The 25200-nt window shown below is 42.6% G+C and overlaps 1 protein-coding gene across 1 annotated transcript in view; it reads right to left on the bottom strand.

The window, feature by feature from the left end:
- The window catches only part of GPR125 (G protein-coupled receptor 125), a 211085-nt gene that overhangs the window by 39125 nt on the left and 146760 nt on the right, over positions 1-25200 (bottom strand). The window contains exons 12-14 of the mRNA XM_006884506.1: positions 20001-20204; positions 2449-2662; positions 2031-2239 (exon numbers count right to left, since the gene is read on the bottom strand). Of these exons, the coding sequence (XP_006884568.1) occupies positions 2031-2239; positions 2449-2662; positions 20001-20204 (627 nt within the window). The remainder of the gene's footprint in view (positions 1-2030; positions 2240-2448; positions 2663-20000; positions 20205-25200) is intronic.

The raw sequence follows: 25200 nt of genomic DNA, 5'->3' as shown, positions 1-25200 counted from the left end.
ATTCAAACAGATGAGGGAGAGATCTGTTGATAAGAGATATATGAATGGGTAATCTTGTCATTATAGAAGTCCAGAGTGAAGGCTGCATAGGAACAGGGAGGGACTGCATAACAATGAAAGAGTTTTTCTTTTTCTTTTAGATGAGAAGAGTGATTTGGGGCAAGGGGGTGGGCAGGGAGAAAAGTGCAACAATGAGTAACTAGAAATTCTAAGTCTCTGTAAACTTTCATTAAAATTAATAAATACATTTTTTAAAAAAGAAAAGAGTAAGAGAAAACATTGGACTGACTGGCATTAAAATTGAGGAAAAACTGTTCCTAGCCAGACTTCAGAGAGGTGACTAAGTGGAAGTGCTAAGACATCACAATAGGTCTACATCAAAGGCCCTCTAGTGTGGAAAGACACTGAAGAATCCTGATGTTTGAACTGTAGTGCTGGGAAGAACACAGAACAACCACCCCATAGACAATAAAAAGAACAAACTTCTAAGTCTTGGATTAAGTGTAGCCAGAAGGCTCCTTAAAGTGGATGGTGGGACCTGATCTCAGGTACTCTGGACATGTTATCAGGATGGACAGATCCTTAGACAATGGCATCATGTTTGGTAGAGTAGCCAAAGAAAAGAGACCGTCCACAGATGGACTGACTGACTTGTTACAATGTTGGGCTCAAATCCAGCAGCCAGTGTGAAGGTGAGACAAGTCTGGGTCTGTTTTCATTAGTCGCGACAAGTCTGCATTGATGCATTAGCTTCTACCAATCAAGGATGGGAAATGGCACAAGATGGCAAAGCAGGAAAATCTTCATTACTCCCCGTGGACCTGTGGGGAAATCCATCCCGACTTCTGGCTTGAGAGTGCTGAACTGACTACAGCCCAAGAGCTCTCCAAGCTTAAGTGCTTCACTTGCAAAACTGAATAAAATAATTCTACACTGAATTGTCTCTCAGACAAGTTACTTGGTTATTTTTGCTGCTTTGTACCATCAAGTCAGAACCAAGTCATAATTGACTCTCCAGTGAGTTTCAGAGGCAGTAAAACACACAGGCAGAGACTTCCCATCTTTCTCCTACAGAGCAGCTGGTGGATTCAAACTCCAAACCTTTGGGTTGGCAGAGCAGCACCTGACCACTAGGCCACCAGAATTACTTGGTAGTAAACTCAGTTTCCTCTTAAAATCAGACTCAAAGGCGAGCATCATCTTGAAGGTAATTGTTTTAGTTGTTGGGTGCCGTTGAGTATGACCCATAGCTACCCTATGAACAACGGATGTGAACCCTGCCCTATGCTGTCCCATCCTCACACTACCTGAAGCACTCACTGCCGCAGTCACCATGTCAATCTACCAGGTGGAGAGTTTTCCTCTCCCTTGCTGACCCTCTACCTTTCTGAGCATCATGTCCCTCTCCAAGAATAGCCCCTCCTAGCAACAAGCCCAAAGTATATGAAGCTCATCATTCTTTCTTCCAAAGAGCAGTCCGGCTGGACTCTCTCCAAGACAGTGGTTTGCTCTTTTGGCCGTCCATGGGGATGTTCAGTGCTATTCTCTAACACCACAGCTCAAAGGTATCATGTCTTCTTCTGTCATCTTTATTCATTGTCTAGGTCTCAGATGCATAGACGTGACTGGAAAGACTATGGCATGAATCAGAAACACCACAGTCCTCAAACTGACATCATAACTCCTTAGTAATTTGGGGAGGTCCCTAACTACAGTCTTTCCCAGTGCAATACATCTCCTGATTTCTTGACTGCTTCAGAGAGTGTGAACTGTGGATCCAAGTAAGATGAAGTTGTTGACAGTTTCAATCTTTTCTCCATCTATCATGACGGCCCCTATTGATCCAGTGGTAAGAATATTTTTTTTTGCCCCTGTGCATAACTATTTGATTATTTTCCTATACTCATTGTCACTTTACATTGCTGTTGTGTAAATTAACAACATGCATAGGAAAATACTCAAATATTTATGCACAGGGGGGAAAAATAGGATTGCTAAGTGTTTATGCATAAAGCCAACAACTGCCTTACCATTAGAACGGCATAGTTACTGAGGGAATAGCACTGGATGGTGGTGATGTTTTCGTCAGAGTAGAGGATACGGCAGCCATCTGACTTCCAGCCTCCTTGTCCATTCAGCAGATCGAAGTCCCACTGGGCTGCGACAGCATCTGCCCCATGTGCGATGCGACGGAGAGTCACATTAACGGGAACGTGCTGCGTGTTGACGTTGACACCATCTGGAGAGAAGCGGAAGGACAGTAGCTCTGAACCAAATGTCATAACCAATTACATCCGTTTACCCACAAACTGAGGCTGAGCCCTAACCTGGTCCACCAGGGGCTCGTGTGAGTGAACAGGAACAAAGCAGGAGCATTCTGGGGACCACGGGGTTATCAAGTCACACTGCTCCCCGTTAACCACAGGAAGAGGCGGGCCCCAGACAGACCTATTTTAGTGAGAATTACAGGGCTGACCACCGTTCGCCGTTTCCCATCATCGGCCAGCTTGGTGGAGTTGCCGGTGGCCGGGAAGAGCTTGCCATTTCGGAACGCGATGAGCTGGAGCTTGTACAGGGAGTCATCCGTGGGTCTGACTTCTCTTTTCTGCTTTGGTGAGAAAAGGGATGGAGGGAGCTGGATAGAAGCTTCAACAACAGTATTCTGGAAAAAAACAACAACAAAAAGAGAAGGCATAGAGTCAGAACAAGCCAGAACATTCTCTATAGGAAGCTTTTTGATAATGATCAGAAGACATTCTGTCAAAACCCCAAGAGCAGTTCAAGTTAGCAGATAAAACATACAACTCTGCAGCTGAAACATAAAATTGAAGAGTTAATACATTTAAAACAAAACACTGGTTATCAGTCTAGGGGCATTTCTGAACTCTCAGAAGAGCCAAACATGACTAAAGCAACTCAATTAACTGTCCATCAACAAAAGAGCGGATAGAAAAACTAGGGTATCTTCACACAAAGAAATAGTACATAGTGCTGAAAAAACAAAGAATTTGTAAAACATTATACAACATGGGGGGACCCTGGAGGACATGATGCAGAGTGAAATATCTCAGTCACAAAAAGACAAATACTGCATAATACCACTGTTATACAATAGGACTGACATGGGGGTTAGGAGGACACTAAGAAAATAGTGGATAGATAATGAACACTACATTGGAACAGATTAGGAAAAGGAATATATATGATTCGGTATTAGACATATGACAACAGTCTAGAATAAGAGGTAATTCTAGTCCGCATTGCAATGTGGACTGGGGAAAGGGAAGAGAGGGGTAAAGAGGAAACGATACAACAATGACTTAGTATTTTTAAAATTAATTTTAATGAAAGTTTACAGAGACTTAAGGTTTCCAATCATTCACTGGTGCACTTTTCTCCCTGCCCACCCTTTCCCCCCACAGTTCACTCTTCTCCTTAAAAAGTAAAAGAAAAACTCTTTCATTGTTATGCAATCCCTCTCCCCAAGTTCACTCCACTATGTAGCCTTCATCCTGGACTCCTGTCATGACAGTAATACCCGATCATATATCCGTTTTAAACAGATCTCTCCCGCATCATTCCTCCCCTCTTTCTCTGTCTTCCATCAACCCCAATGTCAGTCCCATTTTACAACAGTGGCCCTATGCAATATTTGTTCTTTTTTGACTGATATTTTACTCAGTATAATGCCCCCCAGGGTCATCCATCTTGCATAATATTTCATGAGTTCCTTGTTTTTCAATGCTGTATTCACTCCACTGAGTGAATATACCAGAGCTTCTCTATCCATTTGTTTGTTGATGGGCACTTGGGTTGTTTCCAGCTCTTTGTTATTGCAAACAAAGCTGAAATAAACGTGGGTGTGCATATATCTGCTTGGGTGGTGGTTATGGTTTCTTGAGGGTAAATTCCCAGTAGTGGAATAGTTGGGTCAGAAAAATGTGCAACAATGAATGAATGAAAATCCAACTTTCTTGTAAATGTTTGTTAAAAATCACAATATAAAGAAAAAATTTAAATGGTTTTTTTTTAGGAAAAAAAATAGCCAAACATGGAAAGAAGTTTGAGTAAACAGAAATTAAATCCCCATCGCTAAGAGTTAAAGAGGCAAAGTAGCAATTATTTCAGAGGATAGCATTCATCTTCCCTAAATGGTTGATATTGTTGAAGCAGATGACACTACTTCTCAGGCATTTCAAAATGGCAATCTAAGGTAAGAGTGCGAGCGGTCGGTGGGGTTATATACTGTCAAGCCGCTTACGACTCACAGAGATCCTGTGAGATCTGACCCATGTGCTACCCTGTGCCACTGTCACAACCACGCATCCTACGCTTGAGACCACTGCTATAACCACTGTGTCACTCCATCCTGTGAAGGGTCTTCTGCTCTTTCTCTGACCCTTCCTTTTCCAGCATGATCGCTTCCTCCAAGGACGGGGCCCTCCAAAAAGGAGTATAATTAATCGAAGCCTGTGGAACTCTGAGGTGATTTAAGAGAGATGCAAAACACAACAGCAGAGAAAGGAAGAAAATGTACAAACATAATAGAAGTTTAGAGTCAACAAACTCTTATTGTTCCAAAGTTCCCCTACGGCTAAGAAACACATTAAGAAAGAAAGAAAATGTTTTACTGCAGTCAACAGTAACAAGTGAAAATGCAGGGTGGCCGGTCAATGCCTTTCAGACTTTTGTATTAGGAAAGTTTGTATTATAAATGAACAGCATTCAATTTGAAAAAAAAAAAAATAGAAAAACCTTTAAAGAAAAAAAAAAAACCCAAACCCAAAACCAACACCAAGGCAAATAATTATCTTAAAAATCCCCATCTGAAAAACACATCCATCACCAAGCCGCTCGCTCTCCCTCCAATCCAATTTTCATTTCAACAGAAATTCTCCACATACAAATCTGATCACGTTACTGCAATTTAATTGGTGTCTTGGTTCTCCAAGATTTAACAAACAACCCACGGCTGTTGAATTGAGTCCTGCTAATGGTGACCCTTCTTTATGTATCCAAACCTTTGCAGGAAGAGACTGACCACCTGGCCTGTTATAAGCTACATCAGGAGGGCTCCTTACATGCAGACTAACTACAACTGAATTGCTAGGCAGCTCTGGTGGCTTAGTGGTAAAGAATTGCACTGCCAGTGCAAAGGGAAGCGGTTTGAACCCACCAGCTGCTCTGTGGGAGAAGGATGGGTCACTTAAAAACCCCACTGTAGGGTCAGCTATGGTGAGCTGTGCTGCTAATCCCAAGGCTAAGAGTTATGCAAACTCAAAAGCTTGAGCTTAAACCAGGTGGACTGACACGGTGACTGCTGCAACGGGCTCTAGTGTCTCAGGGAGTGTGACAATGGCACAGGATAGGACAGAGTTCAGAGCTGTTGTTCACAGGGTCGCTACGAGTCATACTCAACTCGACAACATCTAACAACAACGCGAGTAGCTACCATTATCTGTTGTCAGCAGAAGCTTGTGTTTTGCTCCGACGCTTGAAGAGATTTCCACAGAGCTTTCACAAGAACATGAACTAGAAAGAAAGGCCTGGCAACCTACTTCCAAAAGGCAGTCAATGAACCCTATAGATCTTAAAGGGTCCAAGCCACAGCAGGCAGAAGGATGGTGCTGGGCCAGGCAGCTGGTCCTTCCCTTGTGCGTGGGATGCTCAGGAGTTGAGGGCCAACTTGATGGCAGCTAACAAGAGCTTGATCCCTGTGTGTGGCATCTGCACATAAAACATCCCCTGATGCAATGCTGCACTAGATTCTGTCATGTGAGGTGGTGGTTAAGCATTCAGCTGCTAACTGGAAAGTGGACGGTTCAAAGCCACCAGGAGTTCTGGAAAGCGATGCAGCACTGAGGTAGGCTCTACAAAGACCACAGCCTGGGAAGCTTTGGGGGTGGTTCCACCCTGTCCTATAGAGGTCGCTATGAATCAGAACCAGTGTCATGGCTGGGTTTGGCTTAGGGTTTACACATACTGCCTTTGGTGGTGCAGTCTGTAGGAAGCTGCACTGCTAATCCAAAGGCAGTGCCTCTTTGGCAGTTTGAATCTGTCACCAGCCCCAAAGGAGAAAGATGAGCATTTTCCCCTCGTGTGATTTCCAGCCCCTGAAAACCTGCTTGTGTGAAAACCTGCCAAAGTGTCAGCTATGAGCTGTTTAAACACAAAAGCTGGAGCCTGTATGTTTCATTCTAGGGTTTTGCAGCCTCTTGTGGACACATTCAGGACTGCGCACCCTGCCCTCACAAGGAAGTGGTTTGTGATGGTTCTTTTGGTGTTTTTTCCCCCCTTAAATTGGTACAAATAGAATTTAATTTTTACAATTGATAACCATATTACTAGGAGTGATAGAAAGAGAATTGATGCCTTTGAGCTGTGGTGCTGGAGAAGAGTACTGAATATACCATGGACTGCTAAGAGAAGACATAGGTTCGTCCGGGAGAGAGTTAAACCAGGCTGCTCCTTGGAGACAAGGATTCTGAGGCTTTGTCTGACATACTTTGGACATGCTACAAGGAGGGATCAGTCCTTCGAGAGTGACATCAGACTTGGAAGGGTGGAAGGACAGAGAAAGAGCAGAAGACAACCAGAGAGATGGATTAATTCAGTGACTTGGGTAATGAGGGTAGGTGTGTCAGAGACAGTAAAGTTGGCACAGGATAGAGCAGGGTTCAGGGCTATTGTACATGGGTTTGCTATGAGTCATATGTGACTAGATGACACATAACAACAACAGTCAGATTATAATTGTTTATAATTGGTCCTATTTGTTCCATCTTTTTTAAAAAGCATAAAACATTGAAGATAACATACTGTCCTTATCATGCATTGAATTGCATTCCCCCAAGAAAGATTTACTGAAGTCCTAACCCTCATACTTGTGAACATAATCTTGCTTGAAAATAGGGTCTTTAACAGAGTCATTAGTTTACATAAGCTCGTACTTATTATTAGGTGCTACTGAGACAGGTACCACTTACTCAACCCTCTGAACAACAGATCTGAACACTGTTCTATCCTGCGTCATACTGATCCTCTTTGACAAGACGTCAGGCTTGGAAAGACAGAGGGTCAGCAATAGAGAGGGAGGCCCTCAATGAGGTGGATTCAGGCAGTGAGTCTAATAATGGCCTCCAGTGTATTAGAGACGATGAGGAGGACACAGGAATAGGGCTAGGTTCAGATCCTTCGGTCACAGCGTCGCTATGATTGGGGTTGACTTGAGGGCCATCTAAGGACATCTCACGTCTCACATTACTGGTTCCTGGCTCCTGCAATTGGCAGAAACTGTCATTTAGCTAAATGTCTCTGTTGTTGTTGTTGTTAAATGTCGTCGAGTCATAGTCAACTCATAGCTACCCTATGAACAAAAGACCTGAACACCTGTATAACTTCCATTGTTTCACCACTTTAATGGAGTTTCTGGAGGCAAGTTATTTTGGAAGTGGATGCCACTCCTGCTTCCAAGCTTGTTTGAATCGGGAGCTCCACCAAACAGTGTCCACGATGGGTAAACACTATCGCATTTGACACATCAGCGTTTTTAAATTTTGGCACACCCAAATGCTGGTGGACTATGAGCCAGAGACACCCCCCCCCCATTCATCTGGCAAGTCCCATCTGCTGACACCCACTTGGGATGAAAATCAAGCCTCAAGAGCCTCGAGCATTACAAGCGCGTCCCTCCTCAAGACGCAAGAGGCCATCAAACCTTACAGCATAAACAGATTCCGGCACACTAGCCATCAAGCCTGGAAGTGTAGCCACACATTGCAACATTTTTCAATTCCAGCATACACAAATGCTGGGGGACTTTGAGCCAGACACCCCCCAATTCATCAGGCAAGTCCCTTCCACTGACACCCACGTGGGATGAAAAGAAAGCCCTAAGATCCCCAAGCGTTCCATGAGTGTCCTTCCTCAAAATGTAAGAGGCTCTCATACCTTCCAGCATAAACCGATGCACAATACACTAGCCATCAGCCTGCAGGCGCAGCTAAGCATTTCAGTATTTCTATAAAGTCAATAAAAGTTGGCATATTTTCTTTTTAAAAAAAAATGACAATTCTGCTTAAGCCAAGAATTAGCTTATAAATTCCATTTCCCTGCTGTACTGTGTTTATAACAAGGCAGAATGCAGCAGCTGTCCACAAATACGGGTTGAATGAAAGTATTGTGCAAGTGTGAATACTAGTAATTTGAATATGACTTTAAAATTGAAGGTGCCAAGAAAATATTTAGGAGAAATATTTTCCCCTAAGAAAATTCACAAAGAGGTTTCTCTTCTCTCTCACAAATGCAACCTGACAGAAGACAAAGATTCTGGGAAGTGCATCTGCTAATCCAGCAAAGTTCCTATTAAATACGTGGATTTCTCTGAAGTTTATAATGAGGCATGCAAAGAGGGGGAAACCCCGGCAGACTGCCTCTCAAAGAGTTTAAAAGGCCAATGGATGATGCTCTGCAGAACAGACTTTTGACAAGAAAGCCATTAAAAATATTATACTATTCACAAGTTCATTTTACAGTGGGAACAAAATTATTTGCAGAAAAAAAATGTGTAGCTCTCAAGAAAAGGGAGAAATGACTGCAGCCAAACGCTGGCTGGTGTGCACAGCTCAACCCCTCCACAGATTGTTCAAGGCTGTGATGTCGTCAGCGGTGAGCTATGCTGCTTAATCAAAGGCTGTGCCCCTCAGAGGTTCGAATCCACCCAAAGCTCTTGAGGAGAAGGGCAGGCAGGCTCCCCCTGCTGGACTTCACAGCCTAGAGAGGTGATGGAGCATTTCTATAGGTCAGGACTGACTCCACGGCATTGACTAAGTCGTGCAGAGGCACTGAGTTTGAGTCGTGCAGATCTGTTAGCTTTCAGAAGCTGATTTCCAGGCGGGTCTCCCAAGGCTCCTCTGGATGGCCTTGAACCTTCCAGGTGATAACCATCAGGGTCAACCAGAGACATCTAAGATAATACATCAGACAATTCCTTTTTTTTTAAAAAAAAAAAAAACATTCCATTTTCTCTGAATTGTGGTATTGGCAAAGACTCCCCCATAAAATGCTTTAGAATAAACCAATCTGGTTTTGATCAGCGCAACTAGGGTTCTCCTTTAGAGGCAAGGATGATGAAAGTTTGTCTCACATACTTCAGGCACGTTGTCAGGAAGGGCCAGACCTTGGAAAAAGGAATCATGCTGGGGAATGCAGAGGGCCAGCGGAAGATGAAGACACTAACAAGATGAACTGACACAGTGAGGGTGCCACGGAGACGGGAAGACTCTTCCCTGCTGTCCACAGCTGTGGATGACTCAACACCACCTGACAACAATAGTAAATATTTTTTAAAAGATAGCTGAAACAAAAGTGCTTATAAATTCCAGAAGTCAAAAAAGATTCCCTACTAACGTTTAAACTTGTAACAAGCAAAGAGTGAAAGAGAAAAACCCATAAAGTAGTAAACACAGAGAGAGAGAGAGAGAGAAAGAAAAACACACTAGGGTACATGGAAGTCTGTTGTCAGAGGCCTTTCCAAAATACTGAAGAACAATGATGTCAGTCTGGAGATTAAGGTGTGTCTAATACAGGCCATGGTCTTTGCAATCACCTGCTATGCATCAGAGAGCTAGACAATGATTAGGGAGGATAGAAGGAGAATTGATGCCTTTGAGCTGTGGTGTTGGAGAAGAGTCTTGAATATACCATAGACTGCTAAGAAAACAAGCAGGCTCACCCTAGAGAGGGTGAAACCAGGCTGTTCCTTGGAAGCTAGGATTCTGAAACTTCATTTGACATACTTTCCTCAGAAAGGGACGTCATGCTTGAGAGGATGGAAGGAAAGGAAGACCCTTGATGAGATGAACTGATTTGGTGACTGGGGTAACGGGGGTAAGTGTGTCAGAGACAATGAGATTGGCACAGGACAGAGCAGGGGTTAGGGCTGTTGTACACAGGGTCACTATGAGTCGAAAGCGACTTGATGGCACATAACAACAACAACGTGAATGTATTTTAAGTCCTGAAAGCTTTAATCTACAAGCCAGTATACATTATGGTTACTGAAACATACTTCAAAGTCTTTTTCCAGTAAGAAACAGCATACCAAATAATCATTATCAATTCCCTCGGATGGGAGGGAGTGGCCAGTGGCACTGGAAAAGCCAGCTTGAGCAGTATCAATAATGCTTAGACACTGCAGAAACACTGTAATATAGATTTAATTTATTTAAAAGAACGGCTGATCATTATTTATGGAGAAACTGTAAATCTAATAAAAGAAATCACCGCCAAACACTTATTTAATTTGTTAAATTCATCATGATTATATCTTTCACCACTTGGCTTGCAGGCAATGAACACAATGTTTATGATTTCATTTAACCACATATTTATTTTTAAATGCACAGATTACAGCCACTGAAAGAGATGTAAAGATACAAGTTATGCCGAAAACATTACAGGACTCTCTTAAAGACTTCTGGGAAAGAGAGAACTTTGGTTTCTGATTCTATTATTGAAAGGTCGGAACCCATGGAGGAAGACCAAGGGGACGGAAATCAGAAGCTCACAGCTTCACTATTTACTAGCTGGTTGCCAATGGGTGATCCCTTTAACCTCTGTCAGCCTCACAGGAGAAACACAGCTGATGGTTTGTCTAAGGAACCTCATAGGAAAAGAGAACCTAAGGCTTTTATCTGATGCAAACTGTGAAACTGGCTGTGAACTGACAAGTTGGTCAGAGGTTCAAACACACTCAGGGGCTCCTTGGGAAAGAGATCGAGCTGCTTCCGTAAAGATCAGTGGTTGCTGTTGTTGTGGTGGTTAGGTGTTAACAAATCTAATCAAACTTATAAGAACCCTAGCTACAAAAGAACTAAACTGTGCTCGCTCCTGTGTTAACATCACAATCTCTGCTCTGCTGGAGTGCTTTGATTCAATCACTGTGTCAATCCATCTCTCAGGGTCTTCCTCTCTATAGGAGAATGTCGACTATCTTTTTTCTTAATATTTTATTATTTGTGTGTGTGTGTGTACTGTCAAACTGGCTCTGACCGGTACAGAAGGAGATTGTCCCTTCTTCTCCAGCAGAACATCTGGTGGATTCGAACAGCGTACCTTTGGGATTGAGATTGCAGTGCAGCTTCTTGCCACCAGAGCACCCTTGAGAATGTCTACTTTCACAGGCATGATCCCCTTTCCCTGGGACTGGACTGGTCCCATCATCCTTGCTTCAAACGGTCACTCTGGTTTCACTTCTTCCAAGACAGATTTGTTTAGTCTTTTGGCAGTCTATGATATATTTACTGACATCATTAATTTGAATTCAGGGAGCTCTGGTGGCTTAGAGGTAAGAAGCTGTGCTGTCAAAAGCAAAGGCATGAAGTTAGAATCCACCAGTTGCTCCAAGGGAGAAAGATGGGCAATATTCTCCCATGTAATTTAATGCTCTTAAAATTCACTGGATGGTCAGCTATAAGTCAGTTCCAACTCAATGGGATATTATAGCAACATCATTCAAAGACATCAATTTTTCTTCAGTGTTACTTACTCATTGTCTAACTGTCTCCATACCTTTACAATCTGTATAAAGGACAGATCATTCGGGAATCAGGGCTTTATGAGGAGAAATCTGGCTTCAGGATTGGAGGAAGACTCATCAACAACCTATGGTGTACAGATGATACAACCCTGCTTGCTGAAACTGAAGAAGACCTGAAGCGCTTGCTGAAGAAGGTCGAGAACTAAAGCGCAACATCAAGAAGACAAAGATTCTCACCACTAGGCCAACTGACAGCACCATGATCAACAGAGAAGAGACTGAGATTGTTAACTATTACAGCTTGCTTAGCTCCACAATCAATACTCTTGGCATCAGCAGTCAAGAAATCAAAAGATGGATTGCATTGAGAAAATCTGCCATCAGGGACCTTTCCAGAGTACCGGGAAGCAATGATGTCAATCTAGAGACTAAGGTGTATCTGATTCAGGCCATGGTCTTTGTCATTAGTTGCTATGGATCAGAAAGTTGGACAATGACTAAGGATGACAGAAGAATTGATGTCTTAAGTTTTGATGCTGGAAAAGTCTTGAACATACCACAGACTGCCAAAAAGAACAAGTCAGTCTGTCTTGGAGAGAGTGAAACCAAGTTTCTACGTAGAAGCTAGGATTATGAAGCTCTGTCTCACATACTTTAAGCATATGGGCAGCAGGGACCGGTCCATGGAAAAGGACATCATGCTCGGAAGGGTGGAGGGACAGTGCAGGAGTGGAAGTACTCCAGACGAAATGGATTGATACAGTATATGGGGTAAGGAGGGTAGGTATGTCAGAGTCAGTGAGACTGGCTCAGGTCAGGGCAAGCTTCAGAGATGTTGTATATAGGGCTTCTATGAGTCGCAGGTGACTTGTTGGCACATGACAACAACAAAATCTTTCACCTGCCTATGAGTCAACTGAAAACACCATGGCCTAGGTAATATACACCTCACTCTTAAAACTGTTATCCTTGCTCTTTAGAACTTTAAAGAGATCCCTGACAGCAGATCTGCCCATTTCAATATGCCCTTTGTTTTCTTGACTGCTGATTCCTTTGGTGGTGTTTGTGAGTCTAAGTACAATGAAATCAATTGTTTGTGCATTTAGCATGACCTGTTGGTCAGGTTATGAGGGATTTGGGTTCTTGCTACTGATGGGTAATCCACACTGAAGGGTGCAATCTTGAGCTTGTACAGCAAGGGCTGCAAGTTCTCTTCACTTTCGGCAAGAAAGGTTAGCAAGGTTGTGACATCTACATATAAAAGGTTGTTGATGAGTTTTCCTCCAATCCTGGCATCACAGTTTTCTTCATATAGTCCAGCTCTTCTCAAATTATTTGCTCAACAAATAGGTCAAACACAATAGTCACTATGCATCTGAATTGACTGGACAGCCCTCAATAACAACCATCGTTTTCATAAATGGCTAGAGGACTGAATAGAACCATCACCACAAGAAACCCAAGATGCTCCAGAACTCTGAGTGCTGTTTTTATTATTATATTGAAACATACAGGCTGAAAGTCATCTAGAACAGCCAGATTCTACAGAGATCTGTTTTCTGGTTCCGGTGAGGATTAGAGTGGAATGTTTGCTTACCATTGGGCGTGAGTGGATTTTGTTTGGCCTCCTATTTAAAAATGCATTTGGTCAATGGCATGGGGCTGGCATCCAGGATGGGAGTCATCCGGAGCAGCCAGGTTCTAGAGAGGTTTGTTTTTGGGTTCTGGTGAGGATTAAGGTGCAACGTTTGCTCATCATTGGGTGTGGGTTGATTTATTTGGCCTCTTATTTAACTGTTTGGTAGAGCTCCCCAATTAAAATAAGCAGGGAAGCAGGGGTGGAATCCACTTCCGAAATAGCTTACCTCTGGAAACTCTATGAACTTGGAGAAATGAAGAAAGTTAGACAAGTGTTCAGGTCTTTCATTCATAGCATCACTATGAGTCACCTATGACTCTACGGCACTTAACAACAACCACCACCATTCACATAGAGGACTATGAGTGTGAGGATAAATAAAGTAGCTGACCTTTCAACAACAGTCTACAGCCTCATCATGTTCTAATGTGAACAAGTCTGTGTTAGGATTGATGTTAATACTACACATTTATCAATCAGGCACATCTATGGAATGAATGTTGTTTCTGGGCTCTGATTAAGACAACAGTTAAATTCATGTCTTATTCTCCATTTATAATAGCATTAAATGAAGAAGAAAATGTTAAGTCGCATAATAGATGTGAACTGAAGAACTTCTGCTGGATGATAACACGTTTTCTTATGATCCAATTTGGACTTCCTCCACTGTGTAATTAATGAGCTGAATTTTTTTTTCAGCTGAAATTTTTTAAAAATCCTAATTGCTACTGTCCACAGAATTCAAATACAAAAAGCAGACTGTGTCAAAGGGTCACCTGACAGAAACAATCCTAATTTATCCACGTTTCATTCCTCGCAAGTCTTCGATTTTAAATGTTGATAATATGATGCATGCTAATGATTTTAGAGAGTATAATTAGTTATTAACTGTATACCATTTCGGTTTTCATTTTCTCACTACCGAAAATGAACAGATTATGCTTGCCTTGAGAATTAATTTTTGCACTGACTTTCTTTGCTAATGAAGGTTGGCTGTTAATTTGATTCAGCAACATTGATTGGATGTTTACTCTGTTCATGGCACTGTGCACAGCCTGGAGAAACACTCCTAAATAAGCCATGGTCCCGGCCCTTGAATATTCACAATCTAGCAATGGAGACATAACAAAAGCAGTAATAATAATAGAGCTAACAGTGTGAGAAAGGGTACTTTCTCTCAGCCAGACAGTACTGTAAAATATCTATATAATTACCTCGTTTAATTCTCTAGACAACCCTTTGAGTGTAATTCCAGACCATGACCAATGAGCTAAAATTCAGAGAGGTTAAGGCATGTGCTTAACTTTGCACAGCTGCTAAGTAGAGGAGCTGGACATGAATCTGGTGGTGTCTATAGGGAACACATTGTAAGTCACCATACCACTGAGACTCTCATTACAACTCAACTCACCCTTAAGCTGTGGTGTCATTAGATTCTGTTGAGTCATGGCAACTCTATGAACAACAGATCTGAACCCTGTCCTGTTCTATCCTCACAATCTCTGACACACTCAAGCCCATTGTTGCAGTCACGATGTCAATCCACTTGGGTCTTCCTTTCCTTCGCCATCCCTTCACCTTTCCAAGCATGATGTCAGTCTTCAAGCAATAATCTCCCCTAGCAACATGCTCAAAGTATGTGAGACCAAGTTTCATCATGTTTGCCGCCAAGGGGTACTCTGGCAACACCTTCTTCTCCAAGATGGAATTAATTAATCCTGTCTGAGGAGGAGAAGAAAGACAGCATCAAGTGAACCTTGGAGGGAGTGGAGCAGGGGGTTAACCAAGCAGAGATGAGACTCGGGGTATTAAAAGAAGGACAGGAATGAAAGCGGGAAGCATGACGAGGCAGAAGAACAGGTTGGGGAAATTGAAAGGACTTCAGCTGGGCCTGGTTCCAAGATGTCTGGTATGTGGAAAATGTGGCATGTGTGGTGAAAATCTGATTTCTCAAATCTAGTCAACTCAATTTAAAAAAAAAAAAACAAAAACAAACCAGTTCTTTCTGGCGACATGACAGCCAGACTCAAAACACCAGATGATTTCTGAGAGCCCACAGTAGTAGTTTGGAAACAAATACTATTTCGTTATGTAAACATATTTGGATTACACCACTGACAGTGACTGGAAAGCACTCTGTTGAGTTGGTTTGTGTGAACGAGCTGGATGCCCAGGAACTCAGTCTCCTTCAACTGGTCAGCAGGCTGAGGCCAGACACTAAATTCATCCTGCCTGTGCCAGTCCCTGCTCCTGAGAATTTGCAGTCCAGAGTGGTAGATCAGAAAACCATCATGGCGCTCAACCACACCACGACAGAGAGGCGCAGGGGGTAGTGGGGAAAGTGAGGAGACTTTAAGGGATGAGAATGGGAGAAGAGGGGACTGGATGGTCTGAGGGAAGATCTCCTAAGAGTGGGCCCTATACAAGTGAGAAGCAAAGGAAATGGGGAGGCAGAGAACATTCTAGAAGAATGAGCATGAGTCAAGATTAAGGATGACCAAGAAAGCAGGAGGGAGTTTTGCAGTTATTAGGGAAAGTGACAGGGGAAGAGGAGGTACAGAGGGAGAAAAGAAGAGAATAGAAGCTACCAGAAAGACAGCATAAAATAAGTGTATTCTCATGGGGAGATTAAAGGCCAACATCAAAATGAGTGTGTCGACTGACTGAAAGCTATAGATAGACCAAGGTATATGTTATTAATGGCGGCATTAGCTTCTGTCCAAATTCTCTCCCAGAAGTTCTGGTAAAGAGTAGTGAGTATTTCATTGACAGCCAAAAGAACAAACATATGTACAAAATGTGCAACCAGGGTGCTCCTTAGAGGCAAGGATGGTGAAATTCCTCTCATACTTTGGACATGTGGTCAAGAGGACTTGGTCCTTGGAAAACAAGTATCCTGCTGGGTAAAGTTGGGGGTCAGCAAAAGAGAGAATGCCCTTCAATGAACTGGACTGATTCAGTGATTCCAGCCACGGGCTTGGGCAGGTGGAGGTGATGACGATACACAGGCCAGGGCAAGGTCTCCATCCGGCGTTGTTTGTAAGGTCACCACAAGTCACAGCTGACTGGACGGCACCTAACACCAACACCAACTTTACCCCCACGACTGGTTAGGATGAGACCGCTGTGATCCAGTGACTTTTCTCTGCTGATTTTTAGAAGCTGCCAGACAGATTATGGTAGCTTTGCATCACAGGCACCGGCCAGCAGTCGAACTGGGTCTCGTGCGTAGAAGGAGATGATTCTGCCACTGATCCCTCACTATCTCGTTAAGCTCTTAGAGATGGTCAGAGTTCTGAGGCACAGGATGGAGAAACAGAGACTTGTCAGGAAGTTGCAAAATGCTGCACAATACAGGACGAGCGTCCAAACTAGGGTGTGGTGATAACAAAGACAGAGACTCAGGAACAAGACACACAGAAAATAAACTGAGCAAGTCTTATTTGTTAATCAACAACTGCCTTTTTATGAGTTTAAAACATGCAAACATATCCTCCCATGTAAAGTTAACAATCAGCCATTTAAATTGTCCTGTTACTGCATTTGAAAATGCACCCAAAAATGCAGAGAGAAAAACAGTAAAAACTGCCCTCGGCATAAAGCTAGAAATGTGAAAGTTCTGCATTAAACAGCTAGACTAGCACTACACTGTACACTGCTGACATTTAAATGTGTAATAATTTTTTTACGTCACTGAGGACATGCCCTTTTTGCCTGGACTCGTGTCTGTCTGAGAAGGATGAATAATACTGCAGAGCGTCCTTGGTCACTGGCTACAGGAAGATTTCACAAAGATAAAACAGTATGAAATTGATAAATCTGAGAGTGTTCATTTACAATTTTCAACTTTCGCCAGGTGGAAACTTTCCTTACCCTGAGGGGTAGATTGTGAAGTTGATGAAATATAGGGTTTCCTCATTTTTAATCCCTATCTAACAACTGCAATCATCCAAGACAGAGAGGTTCATCAATTTGAAGTGACCCTCAAAACACACGTCCTTCTCTCACTGGCTACCGTGGGTTGCGACTACTCTGCCTTTTGTTTGATGTGCTTTCTGTGAATAAAAGACACAATAAAGGAAGTTGAGTTGGTCTGCAGCTGCTTGCCTAGAGTCTCCAACCATTCTAAGAGCTGTGCATAACATGTTGGGCTGTAAACCAAAAGGCTGTCAGTTCAAATCCACCAGGCGCTCTGCAGAAGAAAAGATGGGCTGCTTCCGCCATAAACATTTACAGCCTCAGAAACCAGGCGGTGGGCTGTTATGTGTTTAGATCAACTGGATGGATGGCTGTGGGTTTGGATATTGGATTTAATTTTCCACTGAATGTTGTTTGTTGATTGCTGTTGAGTCGAGCAAGACTCATAGCGACCCTATGAACAAAAGGCCTGAAGCCTTTCTATAACGATCATCATTTATCAAAGTTCATAGATTTTCCAGAGGCATGTTGTTCCACTGAATATACGACATTAGCTAAATGTGTCCTCTTTAGACATTTTGACCTGGTAGAGAGTATCTTAACAACACTGGAATATCTCTAAATTAACATGACTCTCCCTATAAAGGTTATCAGAGAAAGAAAGACAAAGAAATCTATCCACGCACTCATTCATTCATTCTCTCAGCAGACACTCAGCAAGCATTCAGAGTGCCTGAATACCTAACACCTACGAGAGGAGTGGCTGATTCGAACCCCCTGCCTTCATTAGCAGCAAAGCTCCTTCCCCACTGAGCCACCAGAGCTCCCTCGATCGTAAGTAAAGGCTATGATGTCAGTAAAATGATTGAAATGCTGTTTCAGAGCCAAAGCCAAAAACAGAGCAAGGACTGTGGAATTAGAAAGCAGACAACAAAATTATAAGTCCACACAGAGCTAAGTGTGGGGAGGGGGGAAAGTGGTTTCATGGTTCTTAAGAGTTCCACTGAATTGTAATGAAGCACTTTTATATTTTTTCTATAAATTTTGAATTTTTTCAAGTATATTTGCTGTTGTAAAATATACATTTTAAAAGCGATACGAACCATACTGATGCTTTTAACCCCAAAATCTTGACACGCTGCTTGTCTGACAAAAGGTATAAAACCATGCAGCTGGCAGGTGGCCAGCGTATGGGTGAAGGGTTGGTGTCTGGCCTCTACCAACTCATCAAGGGGGAAGGGTCCCCTTAAACAACATCAACAACATAAAGGTAGTTTGTATAAGGTCAGACATACTCCCTGGCTCCCATCTCCTTCTACCAATTTCAACATCAACAGCCCCTCCGAGGGCTCTTGACTCTACTACTGTTGTTATTGTTAGGTGTCATCAAAAATGATCAAAAGTGACCTTCTAAACAACAAATCTGAACCCTTTCCTATCCTGAGCCGTCATCACAATCTCTGACACACTTGAGCCCATTGCTGCAGTCACTGTGTCAATCCATCTGGTTAAGGGTCTTCCTCTTTTTTGCTCACCCTCCACCTTTCCAAGCATGATGTCCCTCTCCAATGAGTACCCTTGCCTAGCAAAATGCCCAAAGTATATGAGATAAAGCTTTTATCATTTAGCCTCCAAGGAGAACTCTGGCTGCACCTTCTCCAAGACTTATCTGTTTGTTCTTTTGAAAATCTATGAGATATTCTGTACTCTACTCCAAATCCAACACCACAGTTCAAAGGCATCAATTCTTCTTTTGTTATCCTTATTCACTGTTTAGATTTCAGCTACAAAGCAAGTGAATGAAAAGACTATGCCCTGAATCAGGTTCACCTTAATCCTCAGAACTGATAGCACTGCCCCTCAATAATCTGGAGAGGACCCTGACTGCAGACATTCCCAGCGTAATATTTCTCCTGATTGCTGCACCATGTACGCACAGTCCCCTGTGTATCCAATGATGATGAAGTCGCTGACAGTGTCAATCTATTCTATATCTATCATGATGTTGCCTATTAGTCCACTGGTGAGAATTTTTGTTTCCTTGACGTTCTGACACAATTCATATTTGTAGTCTACGATCTTTGTAGTCTGCAATCTTCCGTAACAAAAGATTGGCTAGTAAAATGCCAGTAGATGTTGCAATGGACACAGAACTCAAGGACTATACTCAGAACTACGGAGTTTATGATGGAAGTAAAAACGATAAAGATTCAAGCTGGACGCAGTCAGTTCCATTTAAACTTGGCAAGTTGGCAAAACTGGCCATCCCTTTCGTGAATCTATTACACACCTCATTAGGACATCCTCACTCAAAAGGTGCTACCAGAAAGCTGCCAGGTCCCCTTGGTGGGCCACCAACTCTACCCAGCCATGTGATGTTGAAAGGGGAAGACAACAGCTAAAAAAGTCACAGGGAGCAGCTTACTTGAGCACAAAAGGTCTAATATCAGAGCTGACTTTGTTATTAAGCTCAGAAGCCACAGTATCCAGGGCCCAGGAGCTCATGGTAACAGGTCAAGTTCTTATAAAATCAGAAGCAAATACATACATACATACATACATACATAAATACACATATATTGAGGAGCATGCTCTAGTATATAATAACAGGCGTGGTTCCCATGCCAAAAGGACGATAAAATGTAATTTTCACTCTTTCTTTTTTAATTAATTTTAATAGACATTTACAGAGGTTTTGGATTTCCATTCATTTCACTATTTCTTTTTATGAAGACACGTATCCATGTAAATTATCATTTGGCTATTCCGTATCTCAATTATTTTAAAAAGCATTCACCAAAAAACCCCTGAAACCTATTAATGAAGCTGCTCCACATAGGTCCAATGTTCTGGGCATCCCCATCTGACTGTAAAGTCGCTGGGATGAAGGTAGCGGTTACTCACCTTCAGCGCCAGGCTTGAAAAGGTGTTGGAAATGTTGCACTTAAAGCTCAGCTGCTTATCCAGGTTGCCGTCTGGATCCCGCCTCCCATAGTCAGACAGCCCCGTCCGGTCAGGGGCCACCACTTTCTGGAACACGGTGCACGTCATCCCGGTGAAGCCAGCAGCCTTGATGACATATGCTTCCAGGGCAATGCTGGGTGAAGACTTCAAAAGTCAACCAAACGGAAGTTACAAAGCTTTATAATGGGAGGAAGAGCATTTACCAAGGCTTTGCAAACAGAGAACACTCTGCACACGCCACAATTCAGCGCCAAGCTCTAAATCAACAAAAATATGGTACAGGTAACTGAGGAAAGACAGGAATAGAAAAGCTGGGAGCAAGGAGGAAGAAGCTATCAAAGAGGAAAAGGACATGAATAAAAGATTCTATCTACATTCAAGGTCAATCAAAAATCCTCTGAATGATGTATACTGCATTGAAACAGATGAGGGAAGGAACTGTTTAAAAGGGACCTATGAATGGATGTTCTTGTCATTGCAGAAGTCCGGAGTGAAGGCTGCATAGTGGAGTGGACTTGGGGGGGAAGGGATTGCAAGAGCTTTTCTTTTTCTTTTCAAGGAGAAGAGTAAATCGGTGGGGTGGGGGGAGGAGAAAAGTACAACAATGAAAGGCTGGAAACCCTAAGTCTCTGTAAACTTTCACTAAAATTAACTAAAAAAAAAAAAAAGCTAAAAAAACCCAAAAATCATTTGAAGCTTCTGACATGACACAACAGCTAAAAGCAGAAGTTATTAAAAATAAAACAAAATTAAAAAACACTGATAAATTGGTGGACTGATTTAATTATAAAGCAAAAGGAAATGAAAGGTAAGCACGTATTTAAAAACCAAACCTTTTTTTTTGTTATTTTTGTGTGCATGTACCATCAAATCAGATCTGACTGGTACAGGAGGAGATTGCCTCTCCTTCCCCGGCAGAGCATCTGGTGAACTCGAACCGTGCACCTCTGGGACTGTAGTTGCAGCTTCTTGCCACTAGGCCACCCAATATTATTCAAAATGGTTGACTCTGGAGAACATTATGCTGAGTGAAATATCCCAGTCACAAAAGGACAAATATTACATGATGCCACTGTTGTAGAATGGGACTGTCCTTGGGGTTGGGGAGAGACTGAGTAAGATGGGTTCAATAATGTATACTGCACTGAAACAGAGGAGGGAGAGAACCGTTTAAAAGAGAGATGTAACTGGGTATTTCTGTCATCACAGGAGACTAGAGCGAGGGCTACATGGTGGAGGGGACCTGGGGGAGGGTTTGTAAAACAATGAAAGAATCTTTTCTTTTACTTTTCCATAATTTTTGGACTCATGTACTTATAACTTGTTAGTCAAATTTGTGTCTTCTAGGTTGCAACACCCCCATGATACATCTTCAAGGATATGTACATGTACAGCCAAGCATAATCAATAAGAGTGCATCTGAATTCCAAAATCAATCTCCATAATAGTCTATGTGTTTCCTACTGCCAAAGGGGCCCTTTAGAGTAGTGAGAGAAGATCTTCACCCTGAAACCCACAGCGTCCCTTTTCAGCAGGAAGTAGCTAAGAGAATACGCCGTCCCCTTTTCAGCAGGAATTAGCTAAGAGAATACGCCGTCCCCTTTTCCTTATGACTCAGGGTGAAGTCTCTCTCAGGGAGGAGTGATAGGGAATTGCAAAGTACACACTGACAAAGAAGATTAATCAGAACTGGCTTTGACAAGCACTGTGGCATTTGGACAAGAACAAACTGGGAGGAGGGTAGAGAGAATAGTGCAACAATGAATGAATGGAAACCCAAAATCTCTGTAAATGTTTATGAAAATTAATAAAATATAATTATAGAAAAAAAAAAAAAACCAAACCTTCTGCCGCTGGGCCTGTTCCAACTTACAGAGACTAAGTAAGGCAGAGCAGACCCACACATGAGGCGCTCCGAGCTGTCGTCTTTACAGAAGCCAACTCCACCTTTCTCCTTCAGAGCAGCTGCCGGGTTCGAACAACCGATCTTTTGGTCAGCAGCCAAGTCCTTAACCACTAGGTCTCCTTAAGGTAAGTACTGAGGTTTGGGACATACATTTCAAAATCATCTCATTCAGCACATCACGCTGCCTGAAGTTTTCCAGTCACAGGGAGATAGCATGAACTATCTGTGTTCAGTTTTGCCGATAAAAATGTCAGGGACTGGCTCCTGAGTAGTTGTAACTTGAGAACATGAAGGGAGTCAGCAAAGGAACAAGGGGGGGGGGGAGCAGCAGCAAATTAGGTCAGAAAACCCACCAGCAACCATGCCCGAAGATATTTCAGAGGACTTTTGCAGTGAGAATGAACTTACGGGGTCACAAAACTGACAACCTTTCAATACACAAGGTTGTCACGGTCATGCACTGGGCCACTGCCTACATCATTGCCATCCATCAGGACATGCCAGAGAGGGCATAGCACATGGCCAGCAGGCAAGTCTCACTCCACATCCAAAAGTTGCTAGAATTTACTATAAATTCTAAGGGGGACAACATGGCTTCCCTTTCTTTAATGATGATTAACCCTATGCCTTCCACATGAACAAGGTACCAATTTCCATACCATGTGCTCACAAAGGATTTTTGTTGGTTTTAATACAAGGGACTTTGATGCAAGGTATTTAACGCATTTATTAAGAAGATAGGGTAGAAATAATCTTACAGATAGGACAGAATTGGGCAATCTCCACCTGTACCATTAACACCTTGGAAGCCCAATGATCAGCTATGACTCAGTCCCAGCTCGACGGCATTATGTCTGAGGGTTTCTGAGATTTTCTTCCCCCCCACATGCCTGGGTGAAAAGTATCGACAGTTTCCTCAAATCGTCAATACTGAGGAATCTTTGCATTAGCTTTTGTCTCATAGATTACACACTGAGAGAGACTTTATTAATTCATTTACATTTATAAACCATCTATTTCTATTTCCGTTTTTAATTAATCAAAGATGCAGGTAAGAAGCTGCACTGCGATCCCAAAGGCATGCAGTTTGACATTATTTGGACATTATTTTCCCATGCGATTTACTGCCTCTGAAAACCCACTCGAGGGTCAGCTATGGGTCAGTTCTGACTCCATGGTACACAACAAAAACAACAAATGTCTATTTCTTTTTCAATTTTCAATTAATAAAAAATGCAACCACCAGAGTTTCTAATGAATAAATAGTAAGACTTGTTATAAACACAAGTTTATGAAGCTCCAGTGGAAATAAAAAGGACATCCATTACTTTCAGGTGTCCTTGAAGCTGTAAGGTCTTCCTTTACTTGTTAGAAGTACATGTGTCAACTCCAAGACCTTGTACGTGTGGAAATGATGTCCAGCATCAAAGGACCTTATTGAGGCCTTGAGTTCTAAGAAAAATAAGTTCGGTTCAAAGAAAGAATGTAGTTTGGATGGAAAACACAGCTAAAGAATGAGACTTAAAAGGGGCTTATCAGAGTGGGCCTGGCACGTGAATGTGGTGCAAGATAAGAGAAAATGTCAACCTGGTGGTCACTGGGTCACCATGATTCATTGTTCAATGGCACCCAACAACAACAACTAGCACATCTGAGAAGACCGAGTGTAAGCATAAAAATGGGAATAATCTAACGTATGGTCACATATTTGAGATGAAAGTCACTTTCAGCTATGATGTAAAGACAGAAATCACACCAGGCCTCCATTTTATTTATCCTTCACAAACATGCTCTTGAACTAAAAAAAAAAAAAAAAAGAAAAGAAAAGGCAGCTAAAAAAAAAGGAAAAGAAAAAAAAAAAAAGCATTACTTAGATTACTGCTCTCTAGTGCCTCCCAAGTCAGGTAGTGATTTACAAAATCATTGTTCCTGCGTGCTGCACAGTATCCCATCCTGTGTATGTACTATAATTTCTCAATCCATTCGATTGGGATTGGACATGCGGGATATTCTTGAGATAGTCATAATGCTTCTATGAACACTGGTGTGCAAATCTCCATGTGTGCCTCAGTTCTTTTCTCAGGATACGTTCCGATCAGTGGAATAGCTGGGTCATAGGGAATTTCTATGTTCAGCTTTTTGAGGAGACACCAAACTGCCTTGCAGAGTGGTTGTAACATTTTACAATCCCATCAACAGCGTGTAGGAGTTCCTATCTCTCCACATCCTCTCCAATATGTATTACCTGCTGTCCTGTTAAATTTAGTATGGTATACTCTTTTAGAGTGGGGTGGAGGTCTCCGATTAAACAAGTGTGGAAGGAGGAGTGGCGTCCACTTCCATAATAGCTTGCCTCCGGAAACCCTATGAACCTGGAGAGAGGATGAAAGGCACCCAAGCGTCGAGGACTCTCCTTCATAGGGTCGCTATGAGTCGCCTGTGACTCGACGGCACTTAACAACATCAACAGAGAGAGAAAGCGAGAGAGAGAGATCAGCTGGTCCAGTGAAGAGAAAACGATGTGACCAAGACAAAGGGGGGTGACTTTTAGTTTGTGGCCCTCCGGCCAGTCTTTCATTGTTTCTGTTCAGACATTCCTCTAGGTCGTATAGCCCTGGTGTACAAGTTGCCGCCCCGCAGTCACTTGTGGTTGCTGTGAGGCTGAACACTGTGACACGGATGTGTCAAATGCGTTAATGGTTGGCTACCCAGTGCGGACTGAGAGTGGGGTGGAGCTCCCCGATTAAACAAGCGTGGAAGGAGGAGTGGCGTCCACTTCCATAATAGCTTGCCTACGGAAACCCTATGAACTTGGAGAGAGGATGAAAGGCACCCAAGCATCAAGGACTCTCCTTCATAGGGTCGCTATGAGTCGCCTGAGACTCGATGGCACTTAACAACAACAACAACATACTCTTTTATGTCATTAAACATAAGTGATTATATTAAATCTTAACTCAGAGTTTGGTATGAGGCGAAAAACTAAAAGAATAAGTAATACAATACAGATTAATTTAAAAAAAAAAGGCAGCTCATTGTTAACAAGTCAAAACCCACTCAGAGCTGACCTTCCCTCTGGTTTGCAGAGGGTGTAAGTCGAAAGCGAGGAGACTGGCCATCTTTTTCCCCGAGGAGATGCTGCAGACCTGTCAGAGAAGCTCAGCCTTTGGGTTGGCTGTGTAAATTCCAAGGACATCATCAACAGAGCTCTCAGAAGAGGTCTCAGCAACCAGC

Source organism: Elephantulus edwardii, unplaced genomic scaffold (genome assembly GCF_000299155.1).
Source record: "Elephantulus edwardii isolate Elephantulus edwardi_28Jun2011 unplaced genomic scaffold, EleEdw1.0 scaffold00035, whole genome shotgun sequence".
NCBI classification, from domain to species: domain Eukaryota; kingdom Metazoa; phylum Chordata; class Mammalia; order Macroscelidea; family Macroscelididae; genus Elephantulus; species Elephantulus edwardii.
The sequence above is the reverse complement of the archived record's forward strand: the minus strand, read 5'-3'. Positions and strand labels throughout refer to the sequence as shown.